This window comes from Harpia harpyja, chromosome 12 (assembly GCF_026419915.1).
Source record: "Harpia harpyja isolate bHarHar1 chromosome 12, bHarHar1 primary haplotype, whole genome shotgun sequence".
Taxonomy (NCBI): domain Eukaryota; kingdom Metazoa; phylum Chordata; class Aves; order Accipitriformes; family Accipitridae; genus Harpia; species Harpia harpyja.
This window is the reverse complement of record NC_068951.1, coordinates 42471076-42486319: the sequence shown is the minus strand read 5'-3', so window position 1 is coordinate 42486319 and position 15244 is coordinate 42471076. Positions and strand designations below refer to the sequence as shown.

Below are 15244 nucleotides of genomic sequence, written 5' to 3'. Positions count from 1 at the left end.
CATCTCAAGCAATGGTGCACGTCAATGGAATCTAAAGGTTTTCAAATGAAATCTAACGCAAAGTGCATCTGCAGGGAGAGGCGTGCAGGGTCTGGCCAAGCATGAGCTTCTGGTCCCCCCAGGAGGACATGGGAAGGAGCAGCCACCCACTTTCCTTGCAGGGGGCTCCAGGAAACATGGGGTGCCCTGGCAAATATTAGCTAAGAAAACATGTTTTGGCTGACATCTGGCTCTGGATGCAGTGCCTAAATATCAATATCTTTCATGACTGCTTCACGGCAGGGAAAAATGAAACTAATCTTTTTTGTCGCACTATAATAAAACTCACTTTCTCCAGGACTCTGGGGGAGAGGGGCCATCTATTAAAGAAAAACCTATTGACTACAGTACAAAACCACCACCACAATCTCCTAGCAGGCTTTAGCTACCTGGCACACCAAAGTTAAATGCAAAACACCTTTAAATATCCTAAACTTGTATTTGTACAGAGTAGTCACTGACCACCCCAGACGTTTAGAGATGCTATAAATCAAAGGAATAGGATTAACATCCAACAAAGCTTCAGCGGAAAAAAATATTCTTGCACAAAATTAACCCAGCCTTAGCTAGTCAAGAATGCCACTTTTTAAACTAAGGGATTTAAAGATTATGAGAGGATTTGTACCCATCTGTCACTTTTGGCCTGCTTTCATTTTATAAAGCTTCCTTAGTCAAACTTCACTAAAAACCTTGTCAACATTTGACTATTTTTAGATGAACTAATTTTATTTGGTAGCTCTGATATACTGATTTCCTAAAGGGAAAGATTTACAAAAAGAGGCATTAGGATGTCAAGTCCATTGAAGCTGCACGTTATTAATATTGCATGCCGCTAGAAAGGCCAAATTAACATGCAAAATTGTACCAGAAGCCCAAGCCATTTTAGTGCAGTTCTATTTTATTCTGGCAAATGGATGCAGCTGAATTCTACCCGCTTTGGGAGACAGCCCTGGGGTGAAAGGAGTTAGCTGGGGGTGAAGACTGCAAACTCTTGGAAAATGGCCCTTCCAGGAGGGATGGGAAATGTTTCCTGGATGGAAAAGTCTGTTCCCTTGCTGTGGAAGTGCTCCCCTACATGCAGCACCCTGTTACAATCAGCTGCTGACCCCTTGTAACACGTACCTTAAATATTTGACTTTCTAGTTTCCCTGGCTGACACGTAGCAGAACTCCAACTGCTCATGATTAAACCCTTGACAGTGCTCTCTGGGATGGGTTTTGTTGATGTCTTACGTGGTCCCCTGCCAGACAAAGTTGTATTTTCCCCTTACATCACAATCATTTTTATTTTCATAATTTTGATTTTTAAAGATTGCTTTCTTCATTTTGTGTGTATCACCAGCAGCTTGATCTTCTCATTGAACTGACTTTGATATGGAAAAACACTAATAAGAAGAAAAATGTCACCAACACAACTGCTCGAGCACTGAATAGCTGGAGCGCTCGGGATCACGAACAGCTGCTGCAATTATATTTAACTGCCCATTTTCTGTGCTTTGCTCACAATCAGATCTTACTTCAAGAGCAGGTAGCAGCATTTCTGCTTTTGTAGTAAACAAGTGACATGATTAGAATGATGAGCGGGCTCCATTTCCATGTTTTAATCTCTAGAGGTGTCTCTACCTGATTGGGAAGCTGAAATTTTGGCTTTTTATTTACAGCGAGCTGCGCTCTCTGTTCTGAATGTGTGTATATGCTGGGACTCCTCTAAACTAGTTATTTATGTAGCTTCTCATTTCCACATGATTGTTTTATTGCATGATATAAATCCCCAAATGCGTGTTTCGAGCAGTTCTAATCTTTTATTTTCTCTGTACAAACATGCAGTTTTCAATAAAGGAAAATGCTTGCTTTTTCTTCTGACAGGAGTCAGTAATTTCCTCCACTGCATTTTTTCCTTCCTAACAAACTTCTATCAATCAAAATGACTGGAGAGATGAAGTGACCAGACCAGAGAAAAAGATTTACATGATTCATTGGACTGGTAAATTCTGCGTTAAAAAAGATAAACAGAAGCAACAGAAAGCAACAACTTTCAAAACTTGTTTTTCATGCATCATTAAAAACAGGCCATATGTGATTAAACAAATATCCTGTGCCCTCACCTTAACTCTGCTGTCCTTCAAGAACTCATATGACTCCGAGCTCCTTAAGTACATGACATGTAGTCTGCAAATGGCACCGTACAGGGCTCGAGAGCATTCAAGATCAAAGCAGTTTAAGAGAATCAGGCTTATTTATTGGGTGAGCGCGTGAATATAATTGATAAAGTAATAGAGCATTGTAATTACTTGAAGTTACTAAAGGTCACAGCCCTGCAAGTACCCAAAACGTGCAGTCTCCAAATGGCATTTTAAGTTGCTCGAGCGCCTTTGAGATCAAAGGATCTTAAGAGAATCATATTGCTAGTGAGTGGGAGTCTGAGTAGGAGTCTGAACAAAGTTGCTAAGTAGTTTGAGCATTTTAAGTACTTCAGGGCACTGTAGCATGAGTACAAAGTAATAGGACAAAATAACACCAGCTTGTCAGTGCTTGGTTTTCCAGAGCTGGACTAGTGATGAGAAACTCAGATGATGGTAATTTTAGCAGTGTGCCACCTAACCAAACAAAAGAGTGATCCGCTCAGGCTGGTGTCTGGCAAACATGATCTAAACAGGATGAAAAACCCAGTTATGAGTTTGAGGCTTCTGCCTAAAACAGCTGGAAGGAAAACTTGGAGCTGAGCTCAGCACGGTTCCCCAAGGGCACCACAGTGCCAGGTACAGTCAGGGGAATAACAGAACAAGAAAGTGCCACTAGGGATCAAGAAAAACCCCCAAATGGGGACATGCTAAGTATAAACTCTCTTTTTGTGCTACAAGGCTGCCCGAGGCTGGTTGGTAGGGCTGCGGATGAAAGGAGATGGTGTGTTGCAGCTCTCAGCCACGAGTGGTTAAAGTGGAGAAACAGAGAGCAGCGTCTTTCAGATAGAGCTAAGAAATAAAGGATGCCGAGAGATGTGCTACTGAGGGGAGTGCAGTAAGCCAGGCATGCACACACCTGGCATGGAAACGCGTGGCTCGTCCATACAGACCTCCGTACGCATTGCCAGTCCACTCGTTGCCGTGAATACTAATTCAGCAGTAAAATAATGAACTGTTCTTTTTGTTTGATTCTTTCTTTACAAGGTTGCATAGTTAATTTCAATTTATTTAAACACCAAGAAACTTGGTAAGATTCAGGGGATAGGCATATAGCATATATTGGTGGCTAATTTTGGAAGATCAGTGAAAAACATCAAGAGCATCTCTTTTTTTCTCTGTAACTGTAAAGACGACCATGCATCAGCACAACTCTGTGATGGTTCTAAAAGCTGGAAGACATTTCTAACTACTTCAAACCAAAATACTAGTAAAAAGTATTAGCTATAACTAAGAAAATCTCCAAATTAAGACATAAATATCAAAACTGAAAACCTCTGTAACTGCACTGTTAAAATGCCTCCAACACTCTACAAATTATCTGGTTTTGGCCATCGACATGCATCATGTCACATTTAAAAATCAGACTCTGTGACTATCCAGTGCACTCTTAGCTAAGTGAGCCCCTGAAATAAGTTAGCAGTAAAGGAGAAAACAGCAGAAATCAGGCCGCACCACTTGCAGAGACAATCAACATCAGTGCATTACAAAGGACAAAGAGTTGTTAGAAAAATAACTGTCCTTTCAGCTAGTTAGTATTCAATCACTGAAGTGGAAAATGTTCTGTCTCAACTTGATTTTAGGAGAAAGAAATATTTTACTGAGTCACCTTACACCTTTGAGGACAAAGTTCAATTTGCTGGTACAAGCACTAGTATTCAGGAGAAAGACTGAAAGTGAGCAATTTCTTTTCAGTAAAATGTAACTTAGAAAGAAACACAAATATACCTGCTTCATCATAGGATACAGTCAATTTTTCCAGCATTTCTCGATCAATTGATAAAATCTGCTGTTCCAGGATGGTTTGGTAAGACAGCACACTGTTCTCCTTGTCTTTCTCATAGTCTTGAAGATGTTGTTTTAGGACTTCAGGCAGACGGGACTTCACATATTCTGCTGCTGACTATGTTGAAAAGAGGCAAAGGTTTAATTAATACATTTTCTTTTGAAAAGCTTTATATGCCTACCCATAGCAAATTTTTTTTCTTTTAAATTTAAAGCATTCTCAAATATAACTCCTCACAATAAAACACTCTTAATGCTACTAACTCCATGGTGCAAAATCCACAGGTCATTTATCTGCCAAAGTGACCCCGCCCACCCAAAAATTCCAGATCGTTGGGGATATAATGGACGAAATTCCACCGAGCTGAAGCATAACCACTCTCCGGCAGGGAGTTTATGGCAGTCCAGAAAGAGTTACCCATGCTGGACTAGACACATACATACCACAACAGCTCAACTTCTTCATTGTTAACATATTCTGAAAATATAACTACAAAATATGTCATCCTTATTCTAAATTTTAAAGTACAAAGTGACAGAGTGGAATCACTTCACCTGCTATTGATACCAAACCAGACTCAGATAGGGAGATAGAAGTGAATGTTAACAGCATTAAAAAATGACATATATATACATGCACATCCACACATGGAAAATTCTTTAAAATTTTTTTCTCTGACTGCTCAAGGCCATAAGGAGACAGAAATTAACACAAGGTGGCATGGTTGTACCAATGTTATGGAGCCTTGTGCAAAAAAGTGCATGGTAGTAACTAATAAGAGCATCTGCCTCTGGAGAGGTGTTGGTGCTGCCAGGATCCCTGCCACCGCTGGAACAGGTCTCTCCCTCGGGGTTTGGGCTCAGACACCTTGGTGAGACCCAAACACAAACCAGCTTTCTGCTTTTTAAGCATTAGCATCCCTCTCTTGCAAGTATTACACTCCCACTATAAGAGGGAACAGAAGTCCCTTTTTCTGGCATGGTTTTGGGCTGTTTTGGGGTTTTTTTGCTTTCCATCTCTGATACAAATGTAACTGGAAAAGGAAGATGTAGCAAAGACCGCTGCCCAGTGCTCCAGCTTTCCTGCCAACCTCAAGACCAAAGAAAAAAAAAAATGATAACAAGATTGTATTATTTCAGGCCTGGAACTGACCAGAAGTTACCTCTACTCAGCAACAGGCTCTTCCTGGGTTTATATTTAGTTTTCCAAAGTCAATTGCTGATTAAATTGCAACCTTAAAATATCACTGGAGTTGTGTTCAATTTTTCTGCAAGCTAAGCCATGTGAGACGAATGAAATTATTCTAGGAAAACGAAACGAACTCTCCACATGAGTACAGCATATTTAATGTTACATTTTAATAGTGGTTTTCTTCCAAGGGAAGGCCAAAAGATACGCTGTATACTAATTATTTTAGTCCAAGTTCAGGCATTTGTGTTTAATGTTTCCTTTGAGAAGAGGTTTTACTCTGCAGGGGGCTATTTTTGTGCTCTCCCTAAGACAGCAATCCTGAAGACCAGAAAACAAAACAAGAATTTATACATACTCATTTTCTGAAATACATCTTGTGCAGCCGAGTGAATATTTGTATACTACTAGTTATAAACACATAAGGAAAAATACCCATGCTGTCCCGAAGATCTTACAGCTCAAGTAAAAATCAAGAGACAGATGGGTACAAGCAGATGGGAAAACCATCGAGACCATCGGCTGTGGTTGGCGTGATGGACAGCTGTCGCGAGCCACATGCAGCCCAATTGTCAAGTTTTTCCATAGGCATCGAGGCCGAGGATTACACCGATCTCAAGTGTGATCTCACAGGTGGGAATTTTTCCCCCACAGTGAGAAGCAAAACCCAACACTCTTGCTTAGTCCACTGCCTTTCACATTACATCCAGATGTTATTAAAAATTTAAACTGTAAAGCAATGATGAAACCAATACAAACTCCTCTCCTTTTCTAGCAAGAAAGGTGATCAGCCACATCTGAGTAATTACATCCCTAGCTGCACTGCACCAATGAGATGGATAGTACTATATTTTATTCAGTACAAAAGTAATTTTATCTAGGTTTTAAAAAGTCACTCCAGTACCTGGAACATTAAAAAAGAAAAAGTGTAAGGGTGTGAGTGCATGTGTTTATGCATGTGCTTGGTATTAGAGAAACCAAGAAGCTAACTGTACCGGGTGAATAAAAATTAAACAGCATTTTAAAAAGAAAGACTTCCACCATTTCCATGCTCTTCCATCTTACCTCAATTCTCATTGCACAGACCACAGTATTCAACATCTGAGTAGATCCCCCCGTGTGTATCCCTTACCGATTTCGGCGCAGACTGCAGCCCAGAGACCCGTTTGCGGGATGCTGCTCATGGGCAGCCCGCTGGCAGAGCATCCCACCACTCCAGCCAGCCTGCCGGCAGCTTGGCCGCTTATCCTCCAGCCAGCACTGGGGTCCCCCCACTCTCAGGAAATCTATTTTCATTAATATATGTATTTGTGTCACAGGCAGAAGCTGGGGGAAAAACCCATTTCACTACTTTGAGGCTTCAAAATAGCTTTATCCTCTTTTCCTCTGTATGGTCCCTCTAACTCTTGCAGGAAGGAATTACAAACATGGCTGAGGTCAGGTGTTTTCCAGGAGCAGCTATGAGTTATAGGTGTACAACTAATTGTACAATATTTGCTGGTCAGTCTTCCTCATCACCACCCCTACAAGAAAGCAGCTTGGAGCCCTAGGCACTGCAGCAGTGAGAAATGCAAAGAAGCGGTGGTCCTGCTCATGCAGGCACCTTCCCACAGATCACTGCTTCAAAACAACAACGTAACAGAAATAAATTCACATTGCTGAACTGTTACCTTTCTCAGTCACGATAGCCTCCTATTTTCTGGCAGGAATTTATCCATTTCTTTTATAAAACTGAAACTGCAGCATCCCCCATGTATCTGTTTTCAGTCTGAAGCACCCTTCTCCAAATTAAATAAAGGATTGACTTTAATACCTATAATTGACTTTAAGGTATTTCATCCTACCATGGAAAACTAGTATTTCATATGTATAGAATCAATTTTAAAATACCTACATACAATGAAATATACTTGCAGAGCTTATTCACAAAACCCCCACATTTTTCTCTATTCACTAAAAAAAATCCCCTACATAAAAATCACATCAGGAACTGCTGAAATCCCTCACTGTGTAGTAACCTGAACCTTAAATGCAGCCAGCATCCTTCTGTAACTACCAGATTTGCCCACATTTTTTAATTGATGAGAAATATATATACCCAAAGTGAATTTTCTTTTTATAAATTATGCTAACCGCCTGCTAAAATTTGCTCTGCTTTTCTGAAGTTTATCTTCCTGGGAGCTCCTTTGTACATAGGGAAGTAAAGGTCTAAAATGGTTAATTAAAGGCTTCTTTATGAACCGACTTCAAAAGTCAAGTGGCGGCTTGGCAAAGCAGTCTCCTTACACAGCTATATTGGGTAATTTTGGAAAGGCTTTCAACACACAGTAGAGTACTTGGCGTGTGGAAGACCACCACACTCACAAGGGACAGTTGCATCCTTGCTCATCCTCACCACGTTCTGCAGGCTGCTACAGCTCAACACATCCCACAGCCTGGCTTCCCCAACCCAGCTGACCTTTAAAATTCAGGTTTTCACCAAAGCAAATGCAGGGACCTTGCATATTTCTGGCACTTGAAACACTCAAGCAGGTCTCATTAAATTGTGTTATTGGCTGATAAACACCAGTCAGTGGAAAACCTTCTCCAAGTGGCAATGCCCTGGGAATCTGCTTGCTGTTCGCCCCGTGGTAGAGTTGGGTAGGAGGAGCAGGATGGCAGAGCTTCAGGGCTGGCTCCCGAACTACGCGTCTCTCCACGCAAATACTTGTACACAGAGAAGATACACCTTCATGGGCATAAGTGTAAACATGCAGGAAGCGACCCCAGCACTCTACGACAAAATGCATTAATTAAGACAGCAAGTGTTAAGCAGCTCCACGGCCCCATGAAAAACGAGCACTGCAAACAAGAGCTGTGGGAAGATCAGAACACTGGCACATAAAGCAACTGAAGGATCTAATTAGCTGGAATGGCCATTATTTATAAACACAGATTTCCAATTTAAAAAATGGAAGATGGAGACTTTATTGCCTCAGACCCGCACTCTGCACTGACTCCCATGATTTACAGGGAGAGGAGGGAAACCACAAATTTATGATCTTAATATTCTTGAGACAATTCATTCTGCCTGCCCAGCTACTGCAAACATTCAGAGACCATGGGAAAATACAGGATCCATTTTAGAGTGTGGTATTGCTGTTACAGCATGTACACCAATGAAGGGTTTAAAAATCCATCAAGATTCCTCTATCGCATCTTGCTGCCTCTCCTTTTTATGTTTCTCTCCCCTCCAAAGACAGATGGGTCACTACAACAAGTTTACTTCTTCAGAGATGATACACCATGAACTGCTGGGCAAGAACAGAGTTCACCTTATGAAAAAGAGGAATTTCAACTTTGCTCACCTCCTGGTTTACCGCAGGGAAATAATTTTTTAAGTAGGATCAAGTGAGTTTGACAAATAAAAGCCTGAGGTGTGTACAACAAATGAACATGGGTGTAAACCCTGGGGAAGACAGTGTTGGCCATGATAATCTCATGGGAAGGAAACATAACAAAGAGTAAAGTGGGACTGATCTGTGGACCCTATTAGACATCTCTATAAGAATTGCGGAGAATACTCAAAACGAGCTGGAAGGAAATCAGTACAGTATCAAAACTATAATATAATTGGGCAATAAGAGAGGCTCGGTAGATAATTCACAAGACTAGATTGTTAATACAGATGATATAAGTTACTGAGAAAGGAGGCTTTGGAAATAAAGAAGTGCCCTGCACATCAAGAGAGTATTTGCTCTTCTAGGCCCCGTCTGTAAAAGGGAGACGGATCTGCCGAAAGTCATCACATAAAAAAGAGAAGCAGAGAGCACTACCGTAGTGCAGGTCCACCACACACTGAATGAAAAATAAAGTACAGGGGTTGGGGTTTTTTAACCAGGAACTGGAATAATCAACTAAAGCACAAGATGTAATGAAGTACTGCAACTACCCAGATACGTTATAGGAAATATATTTCAGAGCACAGGTTGTCCAGCAAACTTGGAGTGTGTTGGTGATAGCAGCAAAGACCAGTTTGGGTACGGGATGTTCCAGCACTGAGAAGCCCCCTAAGATAAGGAAGGCAAAAGACAACTTTAATGAAGGTGATGATTAATTCTTCAGGGAGAAAACAACACAATAAAGACAAAGGACTTTAAAGGAAAGGCACTTAAAAGTTCTCTGAGGCTTGACAGTACAGAAGGACCAAGAGCTGCAACTCAAAGGAGAAAAGAAGGTATGGGGAGCAAACATTTCCTTAGAGAAATGATGTGAGTGAAAACTATCCCAATGCAGAAACAACCTAGGAATTAACCTGGCTAAGTCATAAGCTGCTCAGTGATCTCAAACTCGAGAAGGACACACATACACAGTCAGAATACCATGTGAATATATGTTGTGGTTTAACATGACAATAAAAGAATAACAAACACTGAGAAACAAACGGAGACAAAAGAAAAAAATTACTTGGAGCTAGCAAAGGTAGCAAGAAAAGGTTCGACAAGTCCATTTGTAATAAGAAAAAACCCAGGCAAGATGTTGCTCTACTGCTCAGCAGAGTAGAAAAGCTATTGACAGATGCTGCCATAAAAGCTGAAGTATTTAATGTCTTTTTTTGCTACAGTACTCAGTATCTTTACCTTGCTGCATTCAACTGGCAGCTAACATCAGAGGCAAATAACCAAAATCTCAAGACAGAATAGGGAAAGAACATGTTAGAAAGTGCTTATAAAGATTAGATATTTTCCAGCTGGCTGGGCCAGATGAAATTCATTCAGGTATACATTGGTAATGGGCTGAAACAATCTCTTTAATGACCTCTGTCTTTGAAAATTCACAGAGGATGGCGAGACTCTATTTGGAAAGGGCAAATGTCGGGGCTACGCTTAAAATAGTATAAAGGGAGAGAAACAGAATTACAGACTAGTCAGTTTAACTTTGATGCCTAAAAAATGGGATAAAAGATCAAATGATTTCTACACACACTAAAGCACCAAGATTTGTAAAGCGCAGAGAGCAAAGTGGTTCTCTCAGGGCGTAAGGAAAGCTGCTAATTCAGTTCCTATCAACTGCAGTCTAGGGAGCAAATGCTCCCTGGCTCATTCCAGCAAACATGCCTGTGCTTAGAAATCTTAGTACCGCTGATCACATCATCAGCACAGACAAATCTTTCATGCTATTCTCTTAAGCCTTAGGGGATCACAGAGAAATAGCTTTCCATGTAAATTAGGATGCTGAATCCCATGCAGATCAAGCATTTCAGAGAATCTTCCAGGATTAAGATGCATCTCCAGAGTCCCCCTGGGCCCAACATGTGTGTTTGGTGCTCCTGGGGAGCGGACGCAAAGTGTGGCAGCCTGTCACTGCCACCATCTAACCTTCATTCACAGCTCAACCATTTCAATGCTCACAGAAAAGATTTCAACTAGAGGAGCTCTTTGAAATATATAATGATCCCATTCAGAATTTCACATTCCACATTTCAGACTAGCACTCCTTAGCAAAAATACCTTTATATACAGGCTTCTGGACTCATGTCTTTAAAACACACCACCACACACACACATCATTATTCCAGGAACAGTGCACTTAACTTATTAGATATCTCCTAACAGGATGGTAAAATCCATGGCATAGTAAGTTTGTGGACAAGAAATGTATTCCAGAGAGTCCATCAGTGATTTTTTTGTAGCAACGCTATAAGGCTTTCCTGTTTATTTAAAAAAAGTACAGTACAAAAATATATATATTTACACACACACACACATATATATATATAATCAGATTGGTAGGTTAAAGAAATCACATCTCAGATTAAATAAAGACCTGAAAGTCAATTGCCCCCTGACCCACTTCATTCTGGTAGAGATGTCCCTGCTTCCAGGGGTGAACTAGGACAACTTTATGAGCACACTCCCTCTGCCCAGCCACATCATTTTTAAAGATGGTGCAGTGTATGGAGTATTTGTTCCCATTTTACTGGATACACAAATCAGTTGTAAATGGCATCCTGATGCTCTGTTGGGTGCTTACTATAGGAAGGAAATGGTTAAAGAATATTCTTTGGGTTTCTGCCTCCCTGAGAGCTAAACTTAATGCAGACAAACCACCTTTTCAACCCATTTGCACTGCAATGCAGGAAAGGCTGGTGTTGATTGAAGGAGATACAAAAATTCTGCCTCCAGGCCCACATGTGCCACTTCAACTGATTTCAGAGAAATATACGTACATCAGCCCTGACTCTCATGTCTCACACCTGGCATTTAGGATCAGATGCCTCCCCGTCATCAGCATGAACCATGAATAACTCCACTGAAGTCAGTGGGATTTTGCTGAGGCAAACCTCTTGGAATAAGGACATGAAGCTATGAATAGTTATTCAAAAGGAAAACATATGATAGCAAAACACAATCTCCTCTCAAGAGGGTAAGACAAGATCTACAAATGGCACCAAGACAAACATTTTGCCCTCTAAAGCAAGGAACTATTTAAAGAACAAACATGCCAAAAGAAACCCGTTAGTAGAGTTTTCCTGTAATACAAACTTTTGGTACACTTAGCCTATTATTTCTATTTAAAAGCATCCTTTTTCTCCAAAATAAATATTCAAGTAAATAATTTACTATTGATGAATATGTATCCTAGGAAAACAAAACTTACAACTTAAAACAAAGTTATTAGCAAAAGCATGATACCTGAAAACATTTGGGGAACTCAGAAATCCTCTCCTAGGACTTTCAACAAGACTGAACACCAAAACCACCACTATTATTTTGCAATCCATGCACAATTTATTTCCATAGCAGGAAAAATATTAGCCTCACAAACATCTTTAGTTAATCAGAAGCTATATAATCATGAGAAAATTAACCTGATTCCAAGGAGATGTATAAAGTTCAAATTAGTATTCACACTGGATTGTCAGAGATATATTAAATCCATAATTACAGTAATCCACAGCTGCTTCAACTGTAGAAAATAATGAATTGCCCAGTGAGAACTGGTGTCCATGAAATGGAAAGAAAAGGCCATCTGTTGTGGAGCTTTGCTCTGACTTTATGCTTTGAGCACAGAGAGCTTGATCTTCTTTGACACAGTCTATATGTGGATTTATGGCTACAAGCAATCCAAATAACCGTATCACCAAACAGAAAGGATAAAAATAAAAAATTATGATCATTTATGGCTTTAAATCATGCATTTTAGTTTCTTCCCTAAGATAGCACTTGTCACTCACTTCTTAAATAGACTTATTTAAATGTCCTAGAATGAGAAGCAAGTAAGTCAACAAAATTTGTAATGTAAAAATTACATGTTCTGTTCTCCCTCCCACTCCCTCCAACATTAATCATATAGAAATGTGTGACATTGCAGTGAGCATACACGCAAATGTTGGCATGGTACTCGTTAATCTATGACATAGATCAGAAGAGGTAAGAATAAATGCAAAACAATTATTTTCCATCTTCCAATGAGGGAGTGGTTAGTTAAATACTTGTACAAGTCATTTTTTTAATAACTAATTTTAATTGATTAATTAAAATTAACAAAAACATGCTCCATGTGATATAGCCAAGCAGTCACTCATTCTACAGATGGGGAAAGAAACAAAGCACAGAGACTGATTTGTCAGAGATTTCACTGCAAGTAGCAGAGCTACAAGAGTGCTCTGGAATCTGGACGTCTAATCATAAGATTAATTTTATCAAGGCAAGGGGGAGAATTATGATTATCTTGTCTGGCATCTTGAATCAGGACCACAGGACTTCCCTGTCTCATTGTTTGAATGAATAAGTCATTTTGAAAAATATGCGACTGTTTCAGAGACAGAGAATCTTCCATAGCCCTTGGAAGTTAATTATCCTTACTGTTAGAGGATAAATTCACATACCACAGAAAATGTTCACATTATTTCCAATCTGATTCTGCTATTATCTATGACTTTCAGCCACTGAATCAAGTAAAATGTCTGCTCACCTACATTCCTCTTTCTCATGTAAATACATGCAAATTGATCAAATCACCCCATTATCTTCTCATTGATAAACTCAATAGATGCAGCTCATTGAATGGCACATTATTACATGTCACATTATCTCGCACCCTTTCTAATCTTTTCAAGCATTCATATGGTTCTCCTTTGAATGCTCCTATTTTCCAGCTTTGGTCTTTAGGCGTAATCATCGCAGCAAGGCAACACACCACAGAGGAAGACTTACTAATACCAAAACCACTTCCTTACTTTTATTAACCATTTGCATTATGCTTATTGGCTCACCATTGCCTTGAGATCTCATGTACAGTTCATGTAGCCCCAAAATCTTTTATGACCTACATTGTGCAATATTAGATATACAGACTTAGAGTTGATTATACTCAAATGCATGCTACTTGCATGCATCTACCTGACAAATGAGTCAAACTTCTCTGGATCATTAACTGAATGTCATTATTTATCACTTCTCCAATCTTTGATTAAATTATTAAGTCACACCCCTGCAAGAGCCAGGACGGCTCTCCTTATGAAAATACCCACTCAACAATTTCTGTGTATAATTATCCTGAAGTCTATCACACAACCCAAATTTAATCCCTTTAATACATACCTTATTGATTTGAAAGTATTCAAAATAGCAGGTACATCAAGTCAAAACAGATGTTCTTGTAAGTTTTGGTTAACTGCTATGAGAACTATTATTATTGCTAAAAACAATCAAATGCTTTGATTCATACAGCTGTGAAGTTGAATACAGCTATGAAGTGGAATCCTACTCACAAGGAAATCAAGTATATTCTCATTAATGAGCGTGGACGATGGGACAGAGCGCGCCCTCAGCAACTTCGCAGATGATACAAAACTAGGAGGAGCACTTGATATACCAGATGGATGCGCTGCCACTTAGAGGGACCTGGACATGCTGGAGAAATGTGCCAACAGGAACCTCATGAAGTTCAGCAAAGGGAACTGCAAGTCCTGCCCCTGAGGAGGAACAACCCCAAGCAGCAGTACACACTGGGGGCTAACCAGCTGGAAAGCTGGTTGAAGAAGGACCTGGGGGTCCTGGTGGACAACAAGCTGACCATGAGCCAGCAATGTGCCCTAGCAGCAAAGTGGGCCAACAGCACAATGGGCTGCATTAGGTAGAGCGTTGCCAGCAGGTCCAGGGGTGATCCTTCCCCTCTGCTCAGCCACTGGTGAAAGGCATCTGGAGTGTTGGGTCCAGTGCTGGGCTCCCCAGTACAACAGAGACAGGGACATACTGGAGTGAGTCCAGTGAAGGGACATGAAGATGATTAAGGGACTGAAGCATCTGTCATGCAAGGAGAGGCTAAGAGAGCTGGGACTGTTCAGCCCAATGAAGAGAAGGCTCAGGGGGATCTTATCCATGTGTACAAACACAAATGATAGAGCCAGGTTTCTCTCAGTGGTGCCCAGTGAATGGGCACAAACTGAAATACAGTAAATTCCATTTAAACCTACGAAAAAAGAATTTTTATGGTGAGAGTGGTCAAACACTGAGGCAGGTTGCCTGGAGAGGCTGTGGAGCCTCCATCCTTGGAGACAGTCAAAGCCCAACTGGACATGTTCTTGAGCAGCCTGCTCCAGCTGTCCTATCTCCAGCAGAAGTTGGACTGGATGGTCTCCAGAGGCACTTCCAACCTCAGCCCCTCTGTGACTCTGTAAAAATATTTCCAGAGAATTCAATGGGATGGCTACTCCACCCAGAATATTTATTCTGGTTGTTTAGACAACCGCATATATGCACCCAAAAATGTTTAGTAAATATATTAAGAATAATGAGAATAAGAGGAGTTATTACCCTAGTAAAAGGAAATGCATTAGCACTTAAATTGCATATGCACAGACACAAACTCTGAATCTTAATTGTGCTAGGAAGCCAATTATTATTCATGCCCTTTTTAGAAGAATTGAGATTAGTGGGTAAAATAAACTGAAAATAAGCCACAGACAAAGCACTTATTTTATAACACTCCTGTTATTCTTAACAAATAGGAAGCTGAAGCTTATTGTAAAGGTGATGTATTTCATAAATTCTGGAAGATCCACAAGC

The 15244-nt window shown here is 40.3% G+C and overlaps 1 protein-coding gene across 2 annotated transcripts in view; it reads right to left on the bottom strand.

Moving 5' to 3' along the window:
* The window catches only part of PPM1L (protein phosphatase, Mg2+/Mn2+ dependent 1L), a 103364-nt gene that overhangs the window by 21765 nt on the left and 66355 nt on the right, over positions 1-15244 (bottom strand). Inside the window, exon 2 of one of the 2 annotated variants that reach the window (XM_052802915.1) lies at positions 3947-4121. In XM_052802915.1, coding sequence (XP_052658875.1) covers positions 3947-4121 — 175 coding nt within the window. The remainder of the gene's footprint in view (positions 1-3946; positions 4122-15244) is intronic. The other variant, XM_052802914.1, reaches the window with a different exon arrangement.